Here is a 16,789-nt window from a genome sequence, read left to right on the forward strand (position 1 = left end):
CAGGGAAAATGCCTTGTCTCTTTACCCTATTCATGCCCCTCATGATTTTATAAACCTCTATGTGGTCACCTCTCGGCCTCTGACGCTCTAGGGAAAATAGCCCCAGCCTATTCAGCCTCTCCCTCTAGCTCAAACCTACGAACCCTGGCAGTACCCTTTTAAATCCTTTTTGAACCTTTCAAGTTTTACAACATTCTTCTTGTAGCAGGGAGACTAAAATTGCACACAGTATTCCAAAAGTAGCCAAACCAATGTCCTGTACAGCCACAACATAACATTCGAACTCCAAGCTCAATGCACCGACCAATAAAAACAAGGATACCAAACACCACCTTCATTATCCTATCTATCTGTGACTCTACTTTCAAATAACTATGAACCTGCACTCCAAGGGCTGTTTGTTCAGTAAAACTCCCTTACCATTAAGTGCATAAGTTGTGCCCTGATTTGCCTTTTCAAAATACAGCACCTCACATTTATCTATATTAAACTCCATCTGCCACTCCTCAGCCCACTGGTCCATCTGATCAAGATCATGTTGTACGCTGAGGTAACATTCTTTGCTTCGATTATACCTCTAATTTTGGTGTCATCTGCAAACTTACTAACCATACCTCCTCTTTCACATCCAGATCATTTATATCAAAACGGCGAACCCAGCCCTAGTCCTTTTCGTTGATTTTTTGAGGTGATGAAGGAGGTGATGGATGAGGGTTGACCAGTGGATGTTTGCATGGATTTTAGTAAAGCTTTTGACAAGGTTCCTTCTAAGCTGATCAAGAAAGTTAAGTTGCATAGGACCCTTGGTGACTTGGCTTTTTGAATTCAGACTTGGCTTACCCATAGAAGACAAAGGGTAGTGGTGGAAGGGTGTTTTTCTCGTTGGAGATCCATGAATAATGGTATTCTGCAGGAATCTGTACTGGGATCTCTGCTGTTTATGATTTTTGTAAATGACTTAAATGAGAATGTAGATGGATGGTTAGTAAGTTTGCAGACAATTCAAAGATCGTGAGAGCTGTGAATAGTGTAGAAGATTGTCAAAGGATATAGCAGGATATCGATTGGTTGACGATATGGGCAGAGAAATGGTAGATGGAGTTTAATCCAGGTAAGTGTGAGCTGCTGCGCTTTGGGCGATCAATTGTTAAGGAAGAGTATGCAGTTAATGGCAGGAACCTGAACAGCATTGATGTACAGATGGATCTTGGGGGTCCTAGTTCATAGATCCCTGAAAGTGGCTACGCAAGTAGATAGGGTTGTAAAGAAGGCATATGGCATGCTTGCCTTTATTGTTCAGGGCATTGAGTACAAGGATCTGGATGGCATGTTTTAGTCTTATAAAAATTTGGTTAGGCAGCACTTAGAGTATTATGTTCAATTCTGGTTGCACACTATAGGAAGGATGTGGAGGCTTTGGAGAGATTTCAGAGAGGTTTACCAGGATGCTACCTGGATTGGAGGCTTGAGGTATAAAGGCAGAGTGGACGGACTACTATGGTTTCTCTAGAGCGACAGAGGCTGAGTGGAGGTTGACCGAATTCTATAAAATTAGGGGATGCATAGAGTGGGAAAAAGATTCTGACTGGGAGAAAGTGAGGACTGCAGGCGCTGGAGATCAGAGTCAAAAAGTGTGGTGCTGGAAAAGCACAGCCAGTCAGGCAGCATCCAGTGAGCAGGAGAATCAATGTTTTGAGCATGAGCTCTTCATCAAGAATATGATGAAGATCTCATGCTTGAAATGTTGACTCTTCTGCTTCTCGGATGCTGCCTACATGGCTATGCTTTTTCAGCACCACATTTTTCAAAAAAGATTCTGACTGTCAACCCTGGGTTGAAATGTCTCATAGTAGAGGGCATGCATTCAAGATAAGAGGGGGAGAGTTCAAAGGAGATGTGTTATGATATGGGGCAAACCCTCTTGCTTAATTTAAACCAGCAACACAGAAAAGAGTTATCCCGTGCAGTAATCTCTGAAAATTCAAGACGCCAGGAACTATTGAAAGTAAAAATTAACAACTTTATTCTCCATTATACTATAAGAAATAATTAATAAACAACTATTTACAACTCCTTCCTCTAACCTATGTTTTACCTTCCCCTTCTACAATACTTGTCGGATAAAACCCCCAATGAAAATTTGAACTTTTGGTAAATCTTAAAAACCAGTCAGATGTCGAAACTTCTCTTGATATCTTCCGGAATCATCTTTTTTTCTTCTTAAGGATTTGTGTTTCAGAGCTTACTGATCGATAAAGGTACCTTTAAGCAAGCTATTTTTTTGGGCAGTCGGCACATGCTGGTGGCTTGGCAGTTCTCCTCTCAAGTGTTCAATTTTTCTCAGTCTTGTACTCCTAAAGCATCGCATTAGGTCATTGGCTTTTAAGATTGTCATTATACTAACTTCAAACTTGATTGGAGTTTGGTGTTTTCAGAGTATAATTTAAACTAATTGGCCTAATTCAAATTTGTTTTGTCGTTTTCAGCCATCAAGTTGTTTGACCATCTGTTATTTGCAGTCACATTGATGCTAAAACCAAATCTAATACTTCATTTTTCAGACGACCAACAAATGAGATGGGTACAAAGTAAAAGAATTGTGTTGGTGAAATTATGTAGACACTTGTGTCTAAGAAGTGATGATGTCTGCTCAGATCAGGATTTTCGGTACTTGTTTGCAAATTGTCAGATAGCGATCATCCATGCAGCAAGATTTTTGGCAACATTCGGGCTAGGGCTAACATGTGGCAAGTATCGTTCTTGACAAAATGTAAGAATGTAATCTTATCCATAAAGTGAGAATATCCTGATGAAATTTCATTATTTTTTAAAAAATCACTTGTGGTTTGGACTGTGGGCTGACAGGTGAATGTAAACTTTGCACCCTGAGCAGCTAGTAAAAAAAAGAGAATAAGCAAATTGTTTTTTGTTCATTAGGCCAGTCCTGAAAATTAATTACATGTTGTTTCTAGCTAAAAAGTGCTCTAATTATGCTTTAATTCTAAAGAGACCTGTTATTCACACTGTCAACAGATATTGAATGTTAACTGGCACCTCATGAGGAGATGGCCAGACTAACAAAGGCCACAGTTTGAACTGTTTTATTTTTTGTTAGAAGGATTGTGGCAGCAGAAGCTGCAGGACATGGATTTTATTGCTTCCTAATTGGCCTCTCATTATCAGCTTGTTGAAAGCTTGGAGAACAAAACATCAGTTTTAAGAATTAAGTGAATATTCCTCAGCATACTGGAAGATACTTACATGCATCGGTGTCATCAGAAACCAAACAAGCTATATTCTGACCAAGTTGGGGATTGTGCTTAAGTGAACCGGCCAGTTCCATCTCATTTACTTTTCCCCTTTGATTTATCCCCTAACTGTGTCTATTTGTCTGTGTTTGTGAGTGAGTGGGGGCAAGAATTAAAGAGGATTGGGTTTAAATAACAGATATTAATTAGATTATCTTTGAGTATAACTTTGTTCTGCTAAAGCGACTGTATTATTAATGATTTCTTAAAACTTTTGCTAGAAACCTGGTGTCTTTTGTCAGTTATTCTTATAATCTGATTTTGGTTATTAAAAAAAGTTTGGCACTGAACCATTGGGGTCAATTTTGAATGCAATTAAGTATTCTAATTTTACTGTGTTGCAAATAGAGGTAGGGACTGAAAATGTGTTGCTGGTTAAAGCGCAGCAGGTCAGGCAGCATCCAAGGAACAGGAAATTTGACGTTTCGGGCAAAAGCCCTTCATCAGGAATTACTTACTAATAGAGGTATGGAGGCTGATTTGATTCAGCTGTCTGACTTTGTGTCAGAACATAACTGGGGGCTCATCTGGGATCTTTATTAAAGATTTTTTTGGAAGTATGAGAAATTTCCCTGGTATGGTTTCAAGTTCTGACTAAAGCTAAGCTAGCAGAGTTAGCCAGTAGGCTGGAGACAAAGTTGCCACACCAAGATAAGGAGGCAGCTGAAAAATGTGTTGCTGGAAAAGTGCAGCAGGTCAGGCAGCATCCAAGGAGCAGGAGAATCGATGTTTCAGGCATAAGCCCTTCTTCAGGAATCCTGAAACATCGATTCTCCTGCTCCTTGGATGTTGCCTGACCTGTTGCGCTTTTCCAGCAATACATTTTTCAGCTCTGATCTCCAGCATTTGCAGTCCTCACTTTCTCCTACAAGATAAGAAGGCAGACATGATGGATTTCATATTAAACAATTAGGTTTAATGAAGTCGAGAGACCAGGTTGTACATTGGATGCATCAGTGAACCTTGAGTTGCAGTTTAGGCAAATGGGAATGATAAAATTGGAGGTGCAATTCAAAGCAGCAGGAAAAGAGAGAAAAAGAACATTAAAACTTTAAACAATAGACTAGAAAGTCAAAAGAAAGAAAATGAATATAATTTACAAATAATGCCATTTAGGCAAACTAAACCAGACATTTTGGTAGGCTTGGAAGAGGAATGTTCTAGTCATAATCAATAAGTTAGAAGATATTTAAGTACAGGCTCTTCTGCTATAACATGTGTGTTTCGTTAAGTTCACTATAATGCTATTGACAAATTGGGGACACTGTTTCTAAAGCACATACTGTTAAAATGTGTGTTTGCTATAATGCAATTACATTGCCAACACTTTAAGCGCTGTTTCTAAAGTGCAATTTTTTGTTTTTGTGGGGTTGAACGTGAATGTAACCATCACGTTAGAGCAACCTGTAGTTCAGGCTTTGCCAAATTTTGAAGAGAAGGAGTTGCAAACATTTCTCAAGTTATTTGAGAAGATAGTAACCTAAATGAGATGACCAAGAGCAGATTGGGGCCTTCCCTAAACAAAACAAATTAACTGGTAAGGCTCAAGAGGTTTATGCGTCCCTGTCACAGTAATGTTTGTGATGAGGTAAAAAGAGCGATTCCAAGCACATGCAAGTTGGCCCTGAAAGTTTACAGGTAGAGATTTCAGAATTTAAGGAACAAGCCTGAACAAACTTAGATTAAGTTTGAGAGAGTTAAACAGAATTATTTTCAGAGGTGGGCAAATGTTATAAAGGCTAAGAAAATTTACAATGCTCTGAGAAGTTATTGCTTTGTTGAAAGGAAAAATGACTCCTTTTCTTCAGGTGATGTAGCTAAATTCATAACCATAATAAGAAATAAAGGGATCACACAATCACTTTTATTGAATAAAATATTGATTTGCCCTCCAGAGAATTTGGTGGGAACTCAGATGTAAGTAAATAGGATGAGTGAAGAATATATTCCTGTTCCATATAAAGTTCAACTAGAATGTGATTTGTTATCAAGAGAAATAATTGTTGGAGTAGATTTATCTCTAGGTAATAATTTGGCAGGATTAAAGAGGATAAGACCATAAGAAATAGGAGTGGAAATGAGGCCATTCAGTCTATCGAGTCCACTCCCACATTCAATCATGGCTGATCGGTATTTCAACACCACTTACCCGCCGTCTCCCCGTATCTCTTATAGAGGTAGCCTCACTTGTAATTACAGGATACCAAAAGGATGTTTAAGAGGCAGAACAGTTACAAAAACAGATTCTCAGTAGTTTTCCTTCGTTAGTAGTAGCCAGAATGATGATTAATCAAAATCCGCCAATAAAGACTGATGTGACACCACAAACAAAATGAAAGAGTAGCTGAAACTGTACCAGTAGGTGAGATGATCCAGGTGGAGTGTTTGACGTGACATCATTAATTGAAGCACAAAAAACAGATCTTGAATTGAATAAATTAGCACTGTTGGCTTGTGCTGACATGAAGGCCGAAGGAGTTCTGCTAGCTGTCATCTCAAGAACAGAAGGCTAATGTGGAAGTGGAGACTCCTCAACCTCCACAAAAAGAACTGCAGATGAAGAATGAACAGTTGCACATTAGGTAGTGGTACTGCATTGGGGTGATATTGCAATTGTATATGAATTTTCCATGGCTGGATATATGAGGATTCAAAAATTTGAGCCGTCCATAAATAAGTATTTTATCTTTATTGCATAAAAATGTCGTGTAGTTTTGTAAAACAGCTATGTGTAGGCTTTTATTATTCAATCAAAAGGCTCCTGTACCTCTCCAGTTTGACATTCTGGACAATCAACCCACTTGACTGCAACCTATCACCTAAACATTCACTTCCACACAATTAATGATGCCATTCGCGAGCGCACGGTGATAATCATAGAGTTGCATAGCATGGAAATAGAGTCCTTGATTCCAACTTCCTCCTGCCACCCAGATATCCTAAATTTACCTAGTCCCGTTTACCAGCATTTATTTGGCCCAGATTTCAGTAAACCCTTCCTATTTGTGTGACTATCCAGCTGCTTTTTAAATGTTGTAATTTAACCCACCTACGCCACCACCTTTGGCAGCTCCTTCCATATACACGTTGCCCTCTGCATGAAACGTTGCCCCTTAGATCCCTTTTGAATATTTTCCCTCTCACTTTAAACCTATGCTGTCTGGTTTTGGACTCCCCTACCCTGAGAAAACGACCTTGGCTATTCACCCTGTCCATGCCCCCCCCATGATTTTATAAACATCTATAAGGTCACTTCTCAGCCTTCAATGCTCAAGGGAAAAAAAGCCTCAACCTATTCAGCTTCTGGTATATCTCAAACCCTCCAAGCCCAACAGCATCCTTGTAGATCTTTTCTGAAATCTTTCAAGTTTCACAGCATCTTTCCTATAGCAGAGAGACTAGAATTGAACGCAGGCTTTTAAAAGTGGTTTCATTAGTGTTCTGTGCAGCTGCAACATGATGTCCCAATAGAATTGCAACTACATTTATGAACACCTTTAATATTGGCAAACACCCCTTGGTGAGGCCAAAAGTGAGTCAAACGAAAGATAGACCTTTAGAATTGTGGCACTGCCAAATCTGATACTGTTGGAGGTAAATAAACTCAAGGATGGTAATTGAAAGGTACTATCTATAAGCAGCAACTTGTCAAATGTCTTTTGGCAGTCCCTTTCAAACCTGTGATCTTTACCAGTTAGAAAAACAAGCGCACCAGATATGTGGAAATACTACCGTGACAATTCCTCTCCAAGTCCCCCATTATTCTGACTTGGAATTGTATCACTGTTTCTTCATTACTGTCAGGCCAAAAAGAAAAACTGACACTTATTCCCAAGCAGTTCTGTTGTTGCATGTGCACCATATTGCTGTTGTTGGCTGCCCTTTGATCTAAGGGTGATGTCTAGTCGGTATTGTGATTTTCTTGATGTAACTGAACAGTCGGATTCTCAACCAGCAAGCCTTTCACCACATGCTATAGGACATCTCACACACATTCATTGGTTAAGGATATATGATAAACTTAACTAGGATTTGGTATATTAAATAATTTCTTTCAAAGTATTACCAAAATCTGTATATGAACTGGGAGCTGTGTCTTGTCATGTAAGCTGCAATAAAATGTATTATGATGTATATACACTATCTATTACTGTTCATCTTCCTTGTGCAATTACATTATCATACAACTATGGCAATAAACTATAACACAAAATTTTATTATTTATTGCAGTTGGCATCAGGGATCTACAACTTTGCCTGCTCTCTATGGAATCATCATACTGATACTTTTTTACAGCAAATCTATACAGGGGATGCGGCTGCTATAAATTCACTGGAAAGAACTTCGCTTTCATTGAAAGGTATTATTTGTTATAAACAATCTTAAAATAATCATCTTGACTGGATTGTATATTGGATTTAACCGAATTGCATCAATTTGTTTAATTTTAGGTTGATTTTGCCAAATCTTTCAAGTTACAGTACCTACACAGGTCATTGTGAATTTTTGACTGGCTGTTTGTTATTTTACAATGTTTTCAATTTTTTATTGGATTCAGATACTTTGCAACGTCTGAGAAAATTCATTTTAAAAGAATTCATCAGCATGACAGTGTTTATCTGAATGAAAGTCTCTACAGAATTTATGGAATCCAGAATAGGCTATTCACTACTTGAGCTTACCAACTGATCAAACCAGCTGTCTTCAATTTCCAAGATTATATATGAAAATTTTATTTTTATTTAAGCTCTTGTCATTTTGGGTTCTGCAAGAAAGCAGCAAACATTTGCTAATATGAGATTCATTTGATTTGGAATTTTAGTTTCAGAAAGGAAAATGCTGACAGTTCTCAGCAGCATACATGGAGAAGGAATCAGAGTCAATGCATTCAAGCTCCATTCTAGAGTCATGCGAACATAAACTAGGCTGCCACTTGAATTTGGAACTCTGGATAATAAGATCTTCTGAGTTGTGGTAAACCAAAGGAAGTAACCACTTCCTGGCAAGATATGTCAGAATTAATTGTCTAACAATAAGCAAAATTTCTGCTTTGGGCTCCTGAAAGAATGTGTTCTGAATTTTTCAAGAATCCATCTTTGCCATATTCACTTTTAAGGCCTTCATATATCCTTTCTGTGATTACATTAGCCAACATGTGTTTGACTTACATTGTTGTATTTGGCAGAGGAAAACATTACCCCCAGTGAAATGCTAGAACAAAGCTGTAATTTTTGTTGAAAGCTTTGACTGCTTTAGTTGAGTAAAATTGCATGCAACATTAGCAATTTGCTTGATTCAGTGGCTAGATATTAATTACTATTTTAGGATATTGTTTTTGTGCTGCTACTTTAGAACAATAATATCCAGAATGTATTACAATGATTATATTTTTGTTTATCAGTTATAAGGCAGCAAATACTAAAGAAAAAAAGTCAAATAAATTCAGTTAAAATCACAGAACAAATTTTCAATGATAAGATATGAATAAGTGAGTTTTGAGAAAATTTGTAGTTCAGGTTAAGGTTCTGGATGTAAGTTTGCTTGCTGACCTGGAAAGTTCATTTTCAGACGTTTCGTCACCATACTAGGTAACATCATCAGTGAGCCTCCGTTGAAGCACTGGTGTTAGTGACCCACTTTGTATTTTTGTGTTTAGATTTCCTTGGGTTGGTGATGTCATTTCCTGTTCTTTTTCTCAGAGGGTGGTAAATGGCATCCAAGTTGATGTGTTTGTTGATAGAATCAGGTACCCAATGAAAACAGTCTGCCGATTTCTTAGCAACAAACCCGAACAAGCAGACACAACATGCCCAGAAACCCTAGCCACTCTCCCCTACATCAAAGACACCTCGGAAATGACTGCCAGACTACTCAAGCATCTTGGCATCATGGTAGCCCACAAACGCACCAACACACTAAAACAGCAGCTAATGAACTTGAAATACCCGATACAGACAAGCAAAACTAATGTCATTTACAAAATACCTTGCAAGAACTGTAACAAACGCTACACTGGACAAACAGGCAGAAAACTAGCTACCAGGATGTATGAACGTAAACTAATCACAAAAAGACATGACAGACTCTCACTGGTATCCTTGCTTACAGATGAGGAAGGAAACCACTTCGGCTGGGACAGCACATCCTAGGACACACACGAGTTCTTAGAAGCATGGCATTCCAACTGGAACTCTTATCAACAAACACATTGACTTGAACACCATTTTCCACCCTCTGAGAAACAGAACAGGAAATGACATCACCACAGGAAATGGCGTCACTAACTGAAGGAAACCTAATCACATAAATAAAAAGTGGGTTACTAACACCAGTACTTCACCAGAGACTCAATTATGATGTTACTCAGTGTGGTGATGAAATGTCTGAAAATGAACCTTCCAGCTCAGCAAGCAAACCTACATCCAGTGTATGAATAAGTTTCATTTCTCTTTCGACACATGGGGAAGAGGAAGTATGCGATACTTTACTGGACAGAGAGGTTCATTTGATACTGACCACGGACTTTGTCACCTTGGCTCACTGAAAAATAGAGGACGGCAGCACTGAATGATTGATAATTGAAGCGGCCATTAAAGTGGTCTGCCTGCATGAACATGTTTACATGGCAGTACTGATTTTAAGGTGAATATTTAGAATTTTTTTAATTAATTAAGCTACAGATTTAAGTCTTAGAATAGATTCTGAGAAGAAATGGATAAGTTTTCTTTCAAAAGAGCTGATTTCTCTACCAATTCAGTTAATGACATATCTGAACCCAAAGACAGAAAAAAAGTAGCAACTGTTCAGAGACCTTGCAACGAGAGCTATCTGACCTTTAGCATTTCATGGACATGCAATTCTACTTGCCCCTTGTCTCAATGTCTCGGTTGCAGAGAGAAGTTGCCAAACTCTGTAATGGTACAAAATAATAACAGGACAGTTTACAGAAAAGCATCTAACTGTTGCAAGCAACCATATGACTCTGTCATTCAGTAATTCAAGAGCTTCAGAGAATAGAACATCAACCAGACCCAACATTTAATTGACTGTGCTGACATTGGATGGAACTCACGATGCTGATTACCTGGTGGTTGAGCTTGAAGTAAAATAAAAGAAAGCCCAAAATGCTTGCATGCAAAAAAAAATTGTCATGTCAGGAGGTGACGTTGCCAAAGAACTTGACAAAATTCCACTCTAATAGTAGTTAAACAGTAAATTTACAACATGTCATTTGATATGGAGGAAGTGCTGCAAGAGAAGTTAGTTACTACGCGAAAATTTGCTTTGCAGATTGATGAGTCCATTGATGTAAGAGGATACTGCCAGCTGCTGGCCAGTATGTTGATGGGAATTCCAGTGAGGAGATTGTTTTCTTTTTTGTAAGGAGCTACCAAGTCTTGCAACTGGAAAAGAAATATTTCTGGTAACAGATTTCTTTTTGAGGGAAAATAAACTTAGCTGGATCATGTGTTGAAAAATTTGACTGGAAATCTGTGTGACAGGGAATGGTCAAAGAATATGTCAGTAAGGTGAAAGAGAAAAATCCTGACGTTCAGATCGCCCGTTGCATCCTCCACCACGAAGCTCTTGTAGACAAAAGCATGTCGGCTGAGTTAGCTGCAATCTTAGAGCAAGCCGTGAAAATCACGAATTACATAAAGCCATGGGTGTTGAAATTACACCCTTCGATACGATAGTTATCTCTTATATTCATGAGACATAATTCTCAGAGAGAACTGAGAATTTTCAAGTTTATGACTGCCTTATGAAGAGTTACTATCTGGTGATTACTGGTGGGCTAAGCTGATGCAGACATTTTCAGCTCTCTGAATGGACTGAATACCAAAATGCAGGGAAAGAAGGAAATGATCCTGACCATTACAGATAAACTTCAAGGTTTCAGGGTAAACCTGGACCTTTGATAAGAGATACTGGCAGGGGGTTCACTTGAGGTGATTCCACAACATCATCAGCAGACACAGCAATCAAGATGCACAGTCTAATTCAAACCTGTCAAAGTATTATAAAAGAAGTTGAGTTCTGCTTATGGAACACTATAACTGGATGCATGATATGTTTAGTTTACTGTCTTCTGATTCATTGCAAAAGCTGACATAATGAAATGTAGGGTTGGAGGGTCCAGTGGCGGAAGATAAGGCGTTCTTCCTCCAGGCGTCGAGTGGCCAGGGAGTGGTGATGGCGGAATCCCAGGACCTGCATGTCCTTGGCGGAGTGGGAGGGGGAGTTGAAGTGTTTGGTCATGGGGTGGAGGGGTTGTTCGGTGCGGATGTCCCGGAGATGTCCTCTTAAGCACTCTGCAAGTAGGCATCCTGTTTCCCCAATGTAGAGAAGACCGCATCGGGAGCAACGGATACAATTTACAGTTTGTGGGGGGGAAATAAATCTTTCTCTGATATATTGTCAGTGGGTATATAAATAGGAAGGGTTTGGAGGGCTTTGGTTGAGTGCTGGCAGTTGGGACTAGATTGCGTTGGGATATCTGGTATGCATGGGCAAGTTGGACTGAAGGGTCTGTTTCTGTGCTGTATATCTCTATGACTCTATAAATAGAGGAATTCGCAGTGCTATGGATGGACCACACAATGAAGCTGAAAGTGAGAGAGGTGTTTATGTGTTTTGGCTGACAATCTCTGAGCATACCATTCGTGGACTCTTGCAGTTTCCTACTACAGCATTTTCAGCACTGGCGTACATTAAAAATAACAGGAGAGAGAGCTTGTTAATGGAGCAAGATTAGTGGGTGGCCCTGTCATCAATTCCTTCCTGGATTAAAAGGCCCTGAACACACCAGCAGGCCCACACTTCCCACTCACCCAATATATTAGAGTTTACTCTACTTTGCATTTTGCTCTGGTGCATTTATTCATGAATAGTTAGACATTCTTGAGTTGAGCAGGTTTTGAAAAGATGGTCAAAGATGGCATATTTTTACCATTGGATTTGAAACATGAATGCTTTTGGTCTTCCTTACAAGCCTCTCGAGAAAGACAGTAAATAGATGTGACATTCATGAGCAGTCAATTCAGCTGAACAAATGTGTGTCCCTGTGGAATTGTTTGTTTCATTGATGCTGAAAAAATTGGGAACTGCTGATGTACAGGAAGGTGAGAGGCAGACATTCCTAGGTTGTATCGTAAAGGCTATCTCTTATTATTATTCTGTGTGATTTTTGATGTGTATTGAAATTTGAAAGTAACTATTTTAGAAGTGAAGGATTGCTGAAGGATTCCTTAATGGTTTTGAAAGCAAATAGCCTGACACTTAAGAAGCATTCTTTATTCAGCTGATGACTCAAACTAAGTAGGAGCTAAGCTGGAGCTAACAGTGTGTACAAATGGAGATTCAGCCAGCAACAGTATCTGATTCGTCTGTGAAAAGTTATCAGTGTTAAAGGTGCGTTACCTATCAATAACTATGGTTCTAAAGTAGCTGAACATCTTGGGACTGTAAACAAAATTGGAAGAAGCTATGTATCTTCACCAGTTCAGGATCTGTTCTGTGTAACACAACCCACTATGAAGAAAGTTCATTCTTCGGTTCTTGTAAACTTTGACTTTCATTAGTAAATCAGAGACCATTTATAAGTTTGAACGAGCAACTAGTGCCTCCTTCAAATCAATAAAAACATCTGAAGAAGCAATATTCTGATCAGGAATAATAATAATTCTTGTTAAGTACATTAACCTGGTTCGTGCTTTCTGTCCATCTGGATCTGAAAATCAGGTGAATTGCAGAGTATGCGTGCTTCTATAAAATTTTTAACTTTTTAAATGACTCCAGGATGATTGAGGCTGGACTTCCAGTGTACTAGCCCAGTGAGGTGTAACAGTATTCAGGAGAATTTTCTACAGCAGTATGTGTCCAGTCCAACAAACAAGATGGCTTTGCTAGACTTTCTGTTAACAAAGTGGGCCAAGTAGATCAAGTGTCAGTGGGATTATTTAAGAGACAGTTAGAATGGTTTAGGATCACAATGGAAAGTACAATGGACATTCCAAAGGAAGAATAATTAACTGGGGGAGAGATGACTTCAGTTGGGCACAAGTGGAACAGGACTGGATATACTGGAACTGAAGGCTGGTGGAAAACCTGTAGCTGAATGATAGGCCATCTTCAAAGAAAAATGGTTTGGAACACAGTTGAGATGCAATCCCTCAAAGTGGAAACATAGGACAAATAAATCCAGAGCACTCTGGATGAAAACAAAGAGATAGAGGCTTTTTAAAAAAAAAAGGAAAAATGTGCTTGTATCAGATGCAAAAATCTATTTGAGATTCAAGCTGATTGCAGGAAGTTACAAAGGGAGATGAAAAGACAAATAAAAATAGCAAAGAGATATAGAGAGGGGAAAAAAAAACTATCAGCAACCATAAAAGGAATGTCAAAATCTTCCTTAGATATGGAAACAATGAAAGGATAGGAAAAGGAAGAGTAAGGCCAATTCATCTCCAAGAATGCAATCTAAATGTTGAGGTAGGAGCATGACAGATGAATGTTGTATTAATGCTTTGCATTGTTTTTCACTAAGGAAAGAGATATCACCCAATTCGAGGTGACAGTGGAAGATACTCAGTCACCAGAAGGATTTAAAACTGTGCAGATTGTTGATATTTAGTATTGAAAGGCATTGGACTAGATGAGATTCATCCAGGGATATTGAAGAATGACTGATGCTCAACAGAGGTACGAGAAAATTGGAGAAGAGTAAATGAAGTGCACTTGCTCAAAAAGGGGTTATAGGGATAAGGCTAGCAAATGCAGACTTGTCAGTTTATCTTCATAGTGGGAAAGCTTTTAAAACTGTAATTTGAGTTGGGATTTATAGTCACAAATGCAGGTTAATTAGGAACAGCAGACTTACGACAAATGTTAAAGCTTATAGAATAAATGAGACCGGAGCAACCTTGATAGAAAATTTGTGGAAGGTTTGGACACTAAGAGTAATAGTTAGTGAAATTGTTTCAAGCTGGAGGAAAATTTGTAATGGAGTTCCTCAGGGATCAGTTTTAGCATTCTTGAGTTTCCTGATAATATTATCCAGATCTTATAGAGTTATAGAGATCTACAGCGCACAGCAAAGACCTTTTGGCCCATCCAATTTACGCTAGTCAAAAACAATCAGCTAAATATTTTCATCTGTTTTCCAACACTTGATTTTGTTGTGTAAGGGGTAATTTGTGGCTGATACACTACTTGGAAAGATTGCAAACTGTGAAGAGATCATTGTAAATGGCAGAAGTTCATGGTGGTAGAATGGTCAGGGGTTGTAAAGTTCAAGATACAGGAAAACAAAAATGGCAGAACCAGAGAAACATGGGTCTCTATGTGTGTTAGTCACTAAATGTGATTAAAAATGTTTAAAAAAGCATACAGTAGCTAGGTTTTAATAGTGACTAAGAGCACAAGAACAATATTTCATATAAAGCAGTAGTTAGACTTCAGCTAAGTACTGTATACAGTTAGGTTACCACACTTTTGGAGAGATGTGAGTGGATTAGAAAAAGTAAAAGAACAGTCCTAAGATGAGAAATTTCAGCTCTGAAGGTGGATCAGAGAAGTTTAAATTGATTTCCTTGGAGAGGTGCAGGCAAGATGAAAAATGAACGAATTTTTCAAAACCATGAAGCTGTGGGGTTAATAGGTGGGCAGAAACTGCTCCTGCTCCTGAAGGAATTAACAATTAACAGTGACGCGGAATAAGGTAATTTGCAAACTAAGTAAAGATGATGTATTTTCTCACAGTGAATTGTTAGGTTTTGGATTGTACAATGTGATGGAGGCAGGTTGAATTGAATCATTTAGGAGCACGTTAAATGATTATTTAACAGAAGCAATGTTCAAGATTATAGAGAAAAAATTAATTGTAGTGCTTGTTTGGAGACCCTGTTCAGACACGCACAACTGCTTCCTGTGCTGCAACTATTCTTCTGTGAACAGTCAATTTGATCATCAGCAAAATGATGAAGAGGTTGCCAACAGTGTTATCAAGTGTCATCTGTTCAGCAATAACCTGGTGACTGATGCTCAGCTCCTTTTAGGTTTGGTCCTGACATTGACAAAAGGGCTGAACTCTGTGAGTGAGAGTGACTGTCATTACTATTAAGGCTGAATTTGGCTAAGGATCCCTAGCAGAACTGCAGTCTTGGGAATTAAGAAGTGGTGATGGCGGTATCTTGCTGTTCATTGGAATTAAAGATTGACAAAGTAGATGTGGGCAAGGATGTTTCCTCGTGGGGGAACCTAGAATGAGAGGTCATACTTTTAGGATAAGGTGTGACAGATTTAAAACAGCTGAGGAAAAATTACTTTTCTCAAAGGGTTGGGAGTCTGTGGGATTCACTATTGTAGAGTATGGTGGATGCTGGGACATTGAGCATATCTAAGGAGTACATTGAGTATGTCTAAGGAGAGCATGAACAGATTTATAACTAAAAATGGATTAAATGGAGAACAAGCAGGAAAGTGGAGTAAAGGTCGAGATGAGATCAGCCATCATCAGATCAAATAGCGAAGCAGCCTTGGTTGACTGAGCAACGTATTTCTGCTTCTAGTTCTTGTGTTCACTCAAAGGAGATAGTTGTGTCCGTTGGACGTCAACCTGAGAGGTCCTGTTTTCATGTCCTGGATGAGCCCTGATTTCTTGGATGGCATGGTGAATGAGAAAATAAAAATGCTGCCTCACTGCGCCAGGGACCCACGTTCGATTCTAGCCTCCGGTGACTGTATGGAGTTTTCATATTCTTCCTGAGTCTGCATGAGTTTCCTTTGGGTGCTCCGCTTTCATTCTACCGTGCAGTTTACGTAGATTAGCTAAATTTCCCATAGTATCTGGGTTGGCTTAGCCATGAGAAATGCAGGGTTACAGGAATGGCTGGGATGCTGTTCAGAGAGTGGTGCGGATTTGATGGGCCAAATGGCCTGTTGCTGCACTGTCAGAATTGTTTGATTCTTTTTTTTTATAGATATTTTTATTGGGAATTTAACATTTTGACAAATTTACAAAAATAAGCAGAATTTTCAAGCACAAACATTAATATAAAAATAGATCTTAAATATATAATCATCAAAATTCAACTAATCCACAATCATCCAGAGTGTATAGTTGAGTCGCTTACATCCTTCAAATAAGAGAAAATGTTCTCTAATACACTCATAACAGTATGATAAAAAGGAAGCTATTTCCAAACAATAAGAACAAAAAAAAAATTAAACATATTTGAATGGAGATCTTCCCCCTTGTTCTCAGGGGGCCTTACTACCTTTCCAACGTTCCACCATATCCTCTCCCAAACAGTGTCCCACCCTCGACCCGGGCGCTCCTTAATAGGATTTAGATATAATACCGAGCTAGAGTTAACAGTGAGCGCCGCACCCCCACCCCTCCCCACCCATACCTGAGTATATCTAATAGCATCAATGCCACGTACAAACACACATAACTATAAAATTACAACTCCAA

The 16,789-nt window shown here is 38.8% G+C and overlaps 1 protein-coding gene across 1 annotated transcript in view; it reads left to right on the forward strand.

Annotated features, from left to right (window-relative positions):
• Nucleotides 1-16,789, forward strand: part of ipo11 (importin 11) — a 476,887-nt gene that overhangs the window by 86,413 nt on the left and 373,685 nt on the right. The window contains exon 6 of the mRNA XM_060823716.1: nucleotides 7,540-7,669. Within this exon, the coding sequence (XP_060679699.1) occupies nucleotides 7,540-7,669 (130 nt within the window). The remainder of the gene's footprint in view (nucleotides 1-7,539; nucleotides 7,670-16,789) is intronic.

The sequence above is a fragment of the Hemiscyllium ocellatum genome, chromosome 1 (assembly GCF_020745735.1).
Source record: "Hemiscyllium ocellatum isolate sHemOce1 chromosome 1, sHemOce1.pat.X.cur, whole genome shotgun sequence".
Taxonomy (NCBI): Eukaryota; Metazoa; Chordata; class Chondrichthyes; order Orectolobiformes; family Hemiscylliidae; genus Hemiscyllium; species Hemiscyllium ocellatum.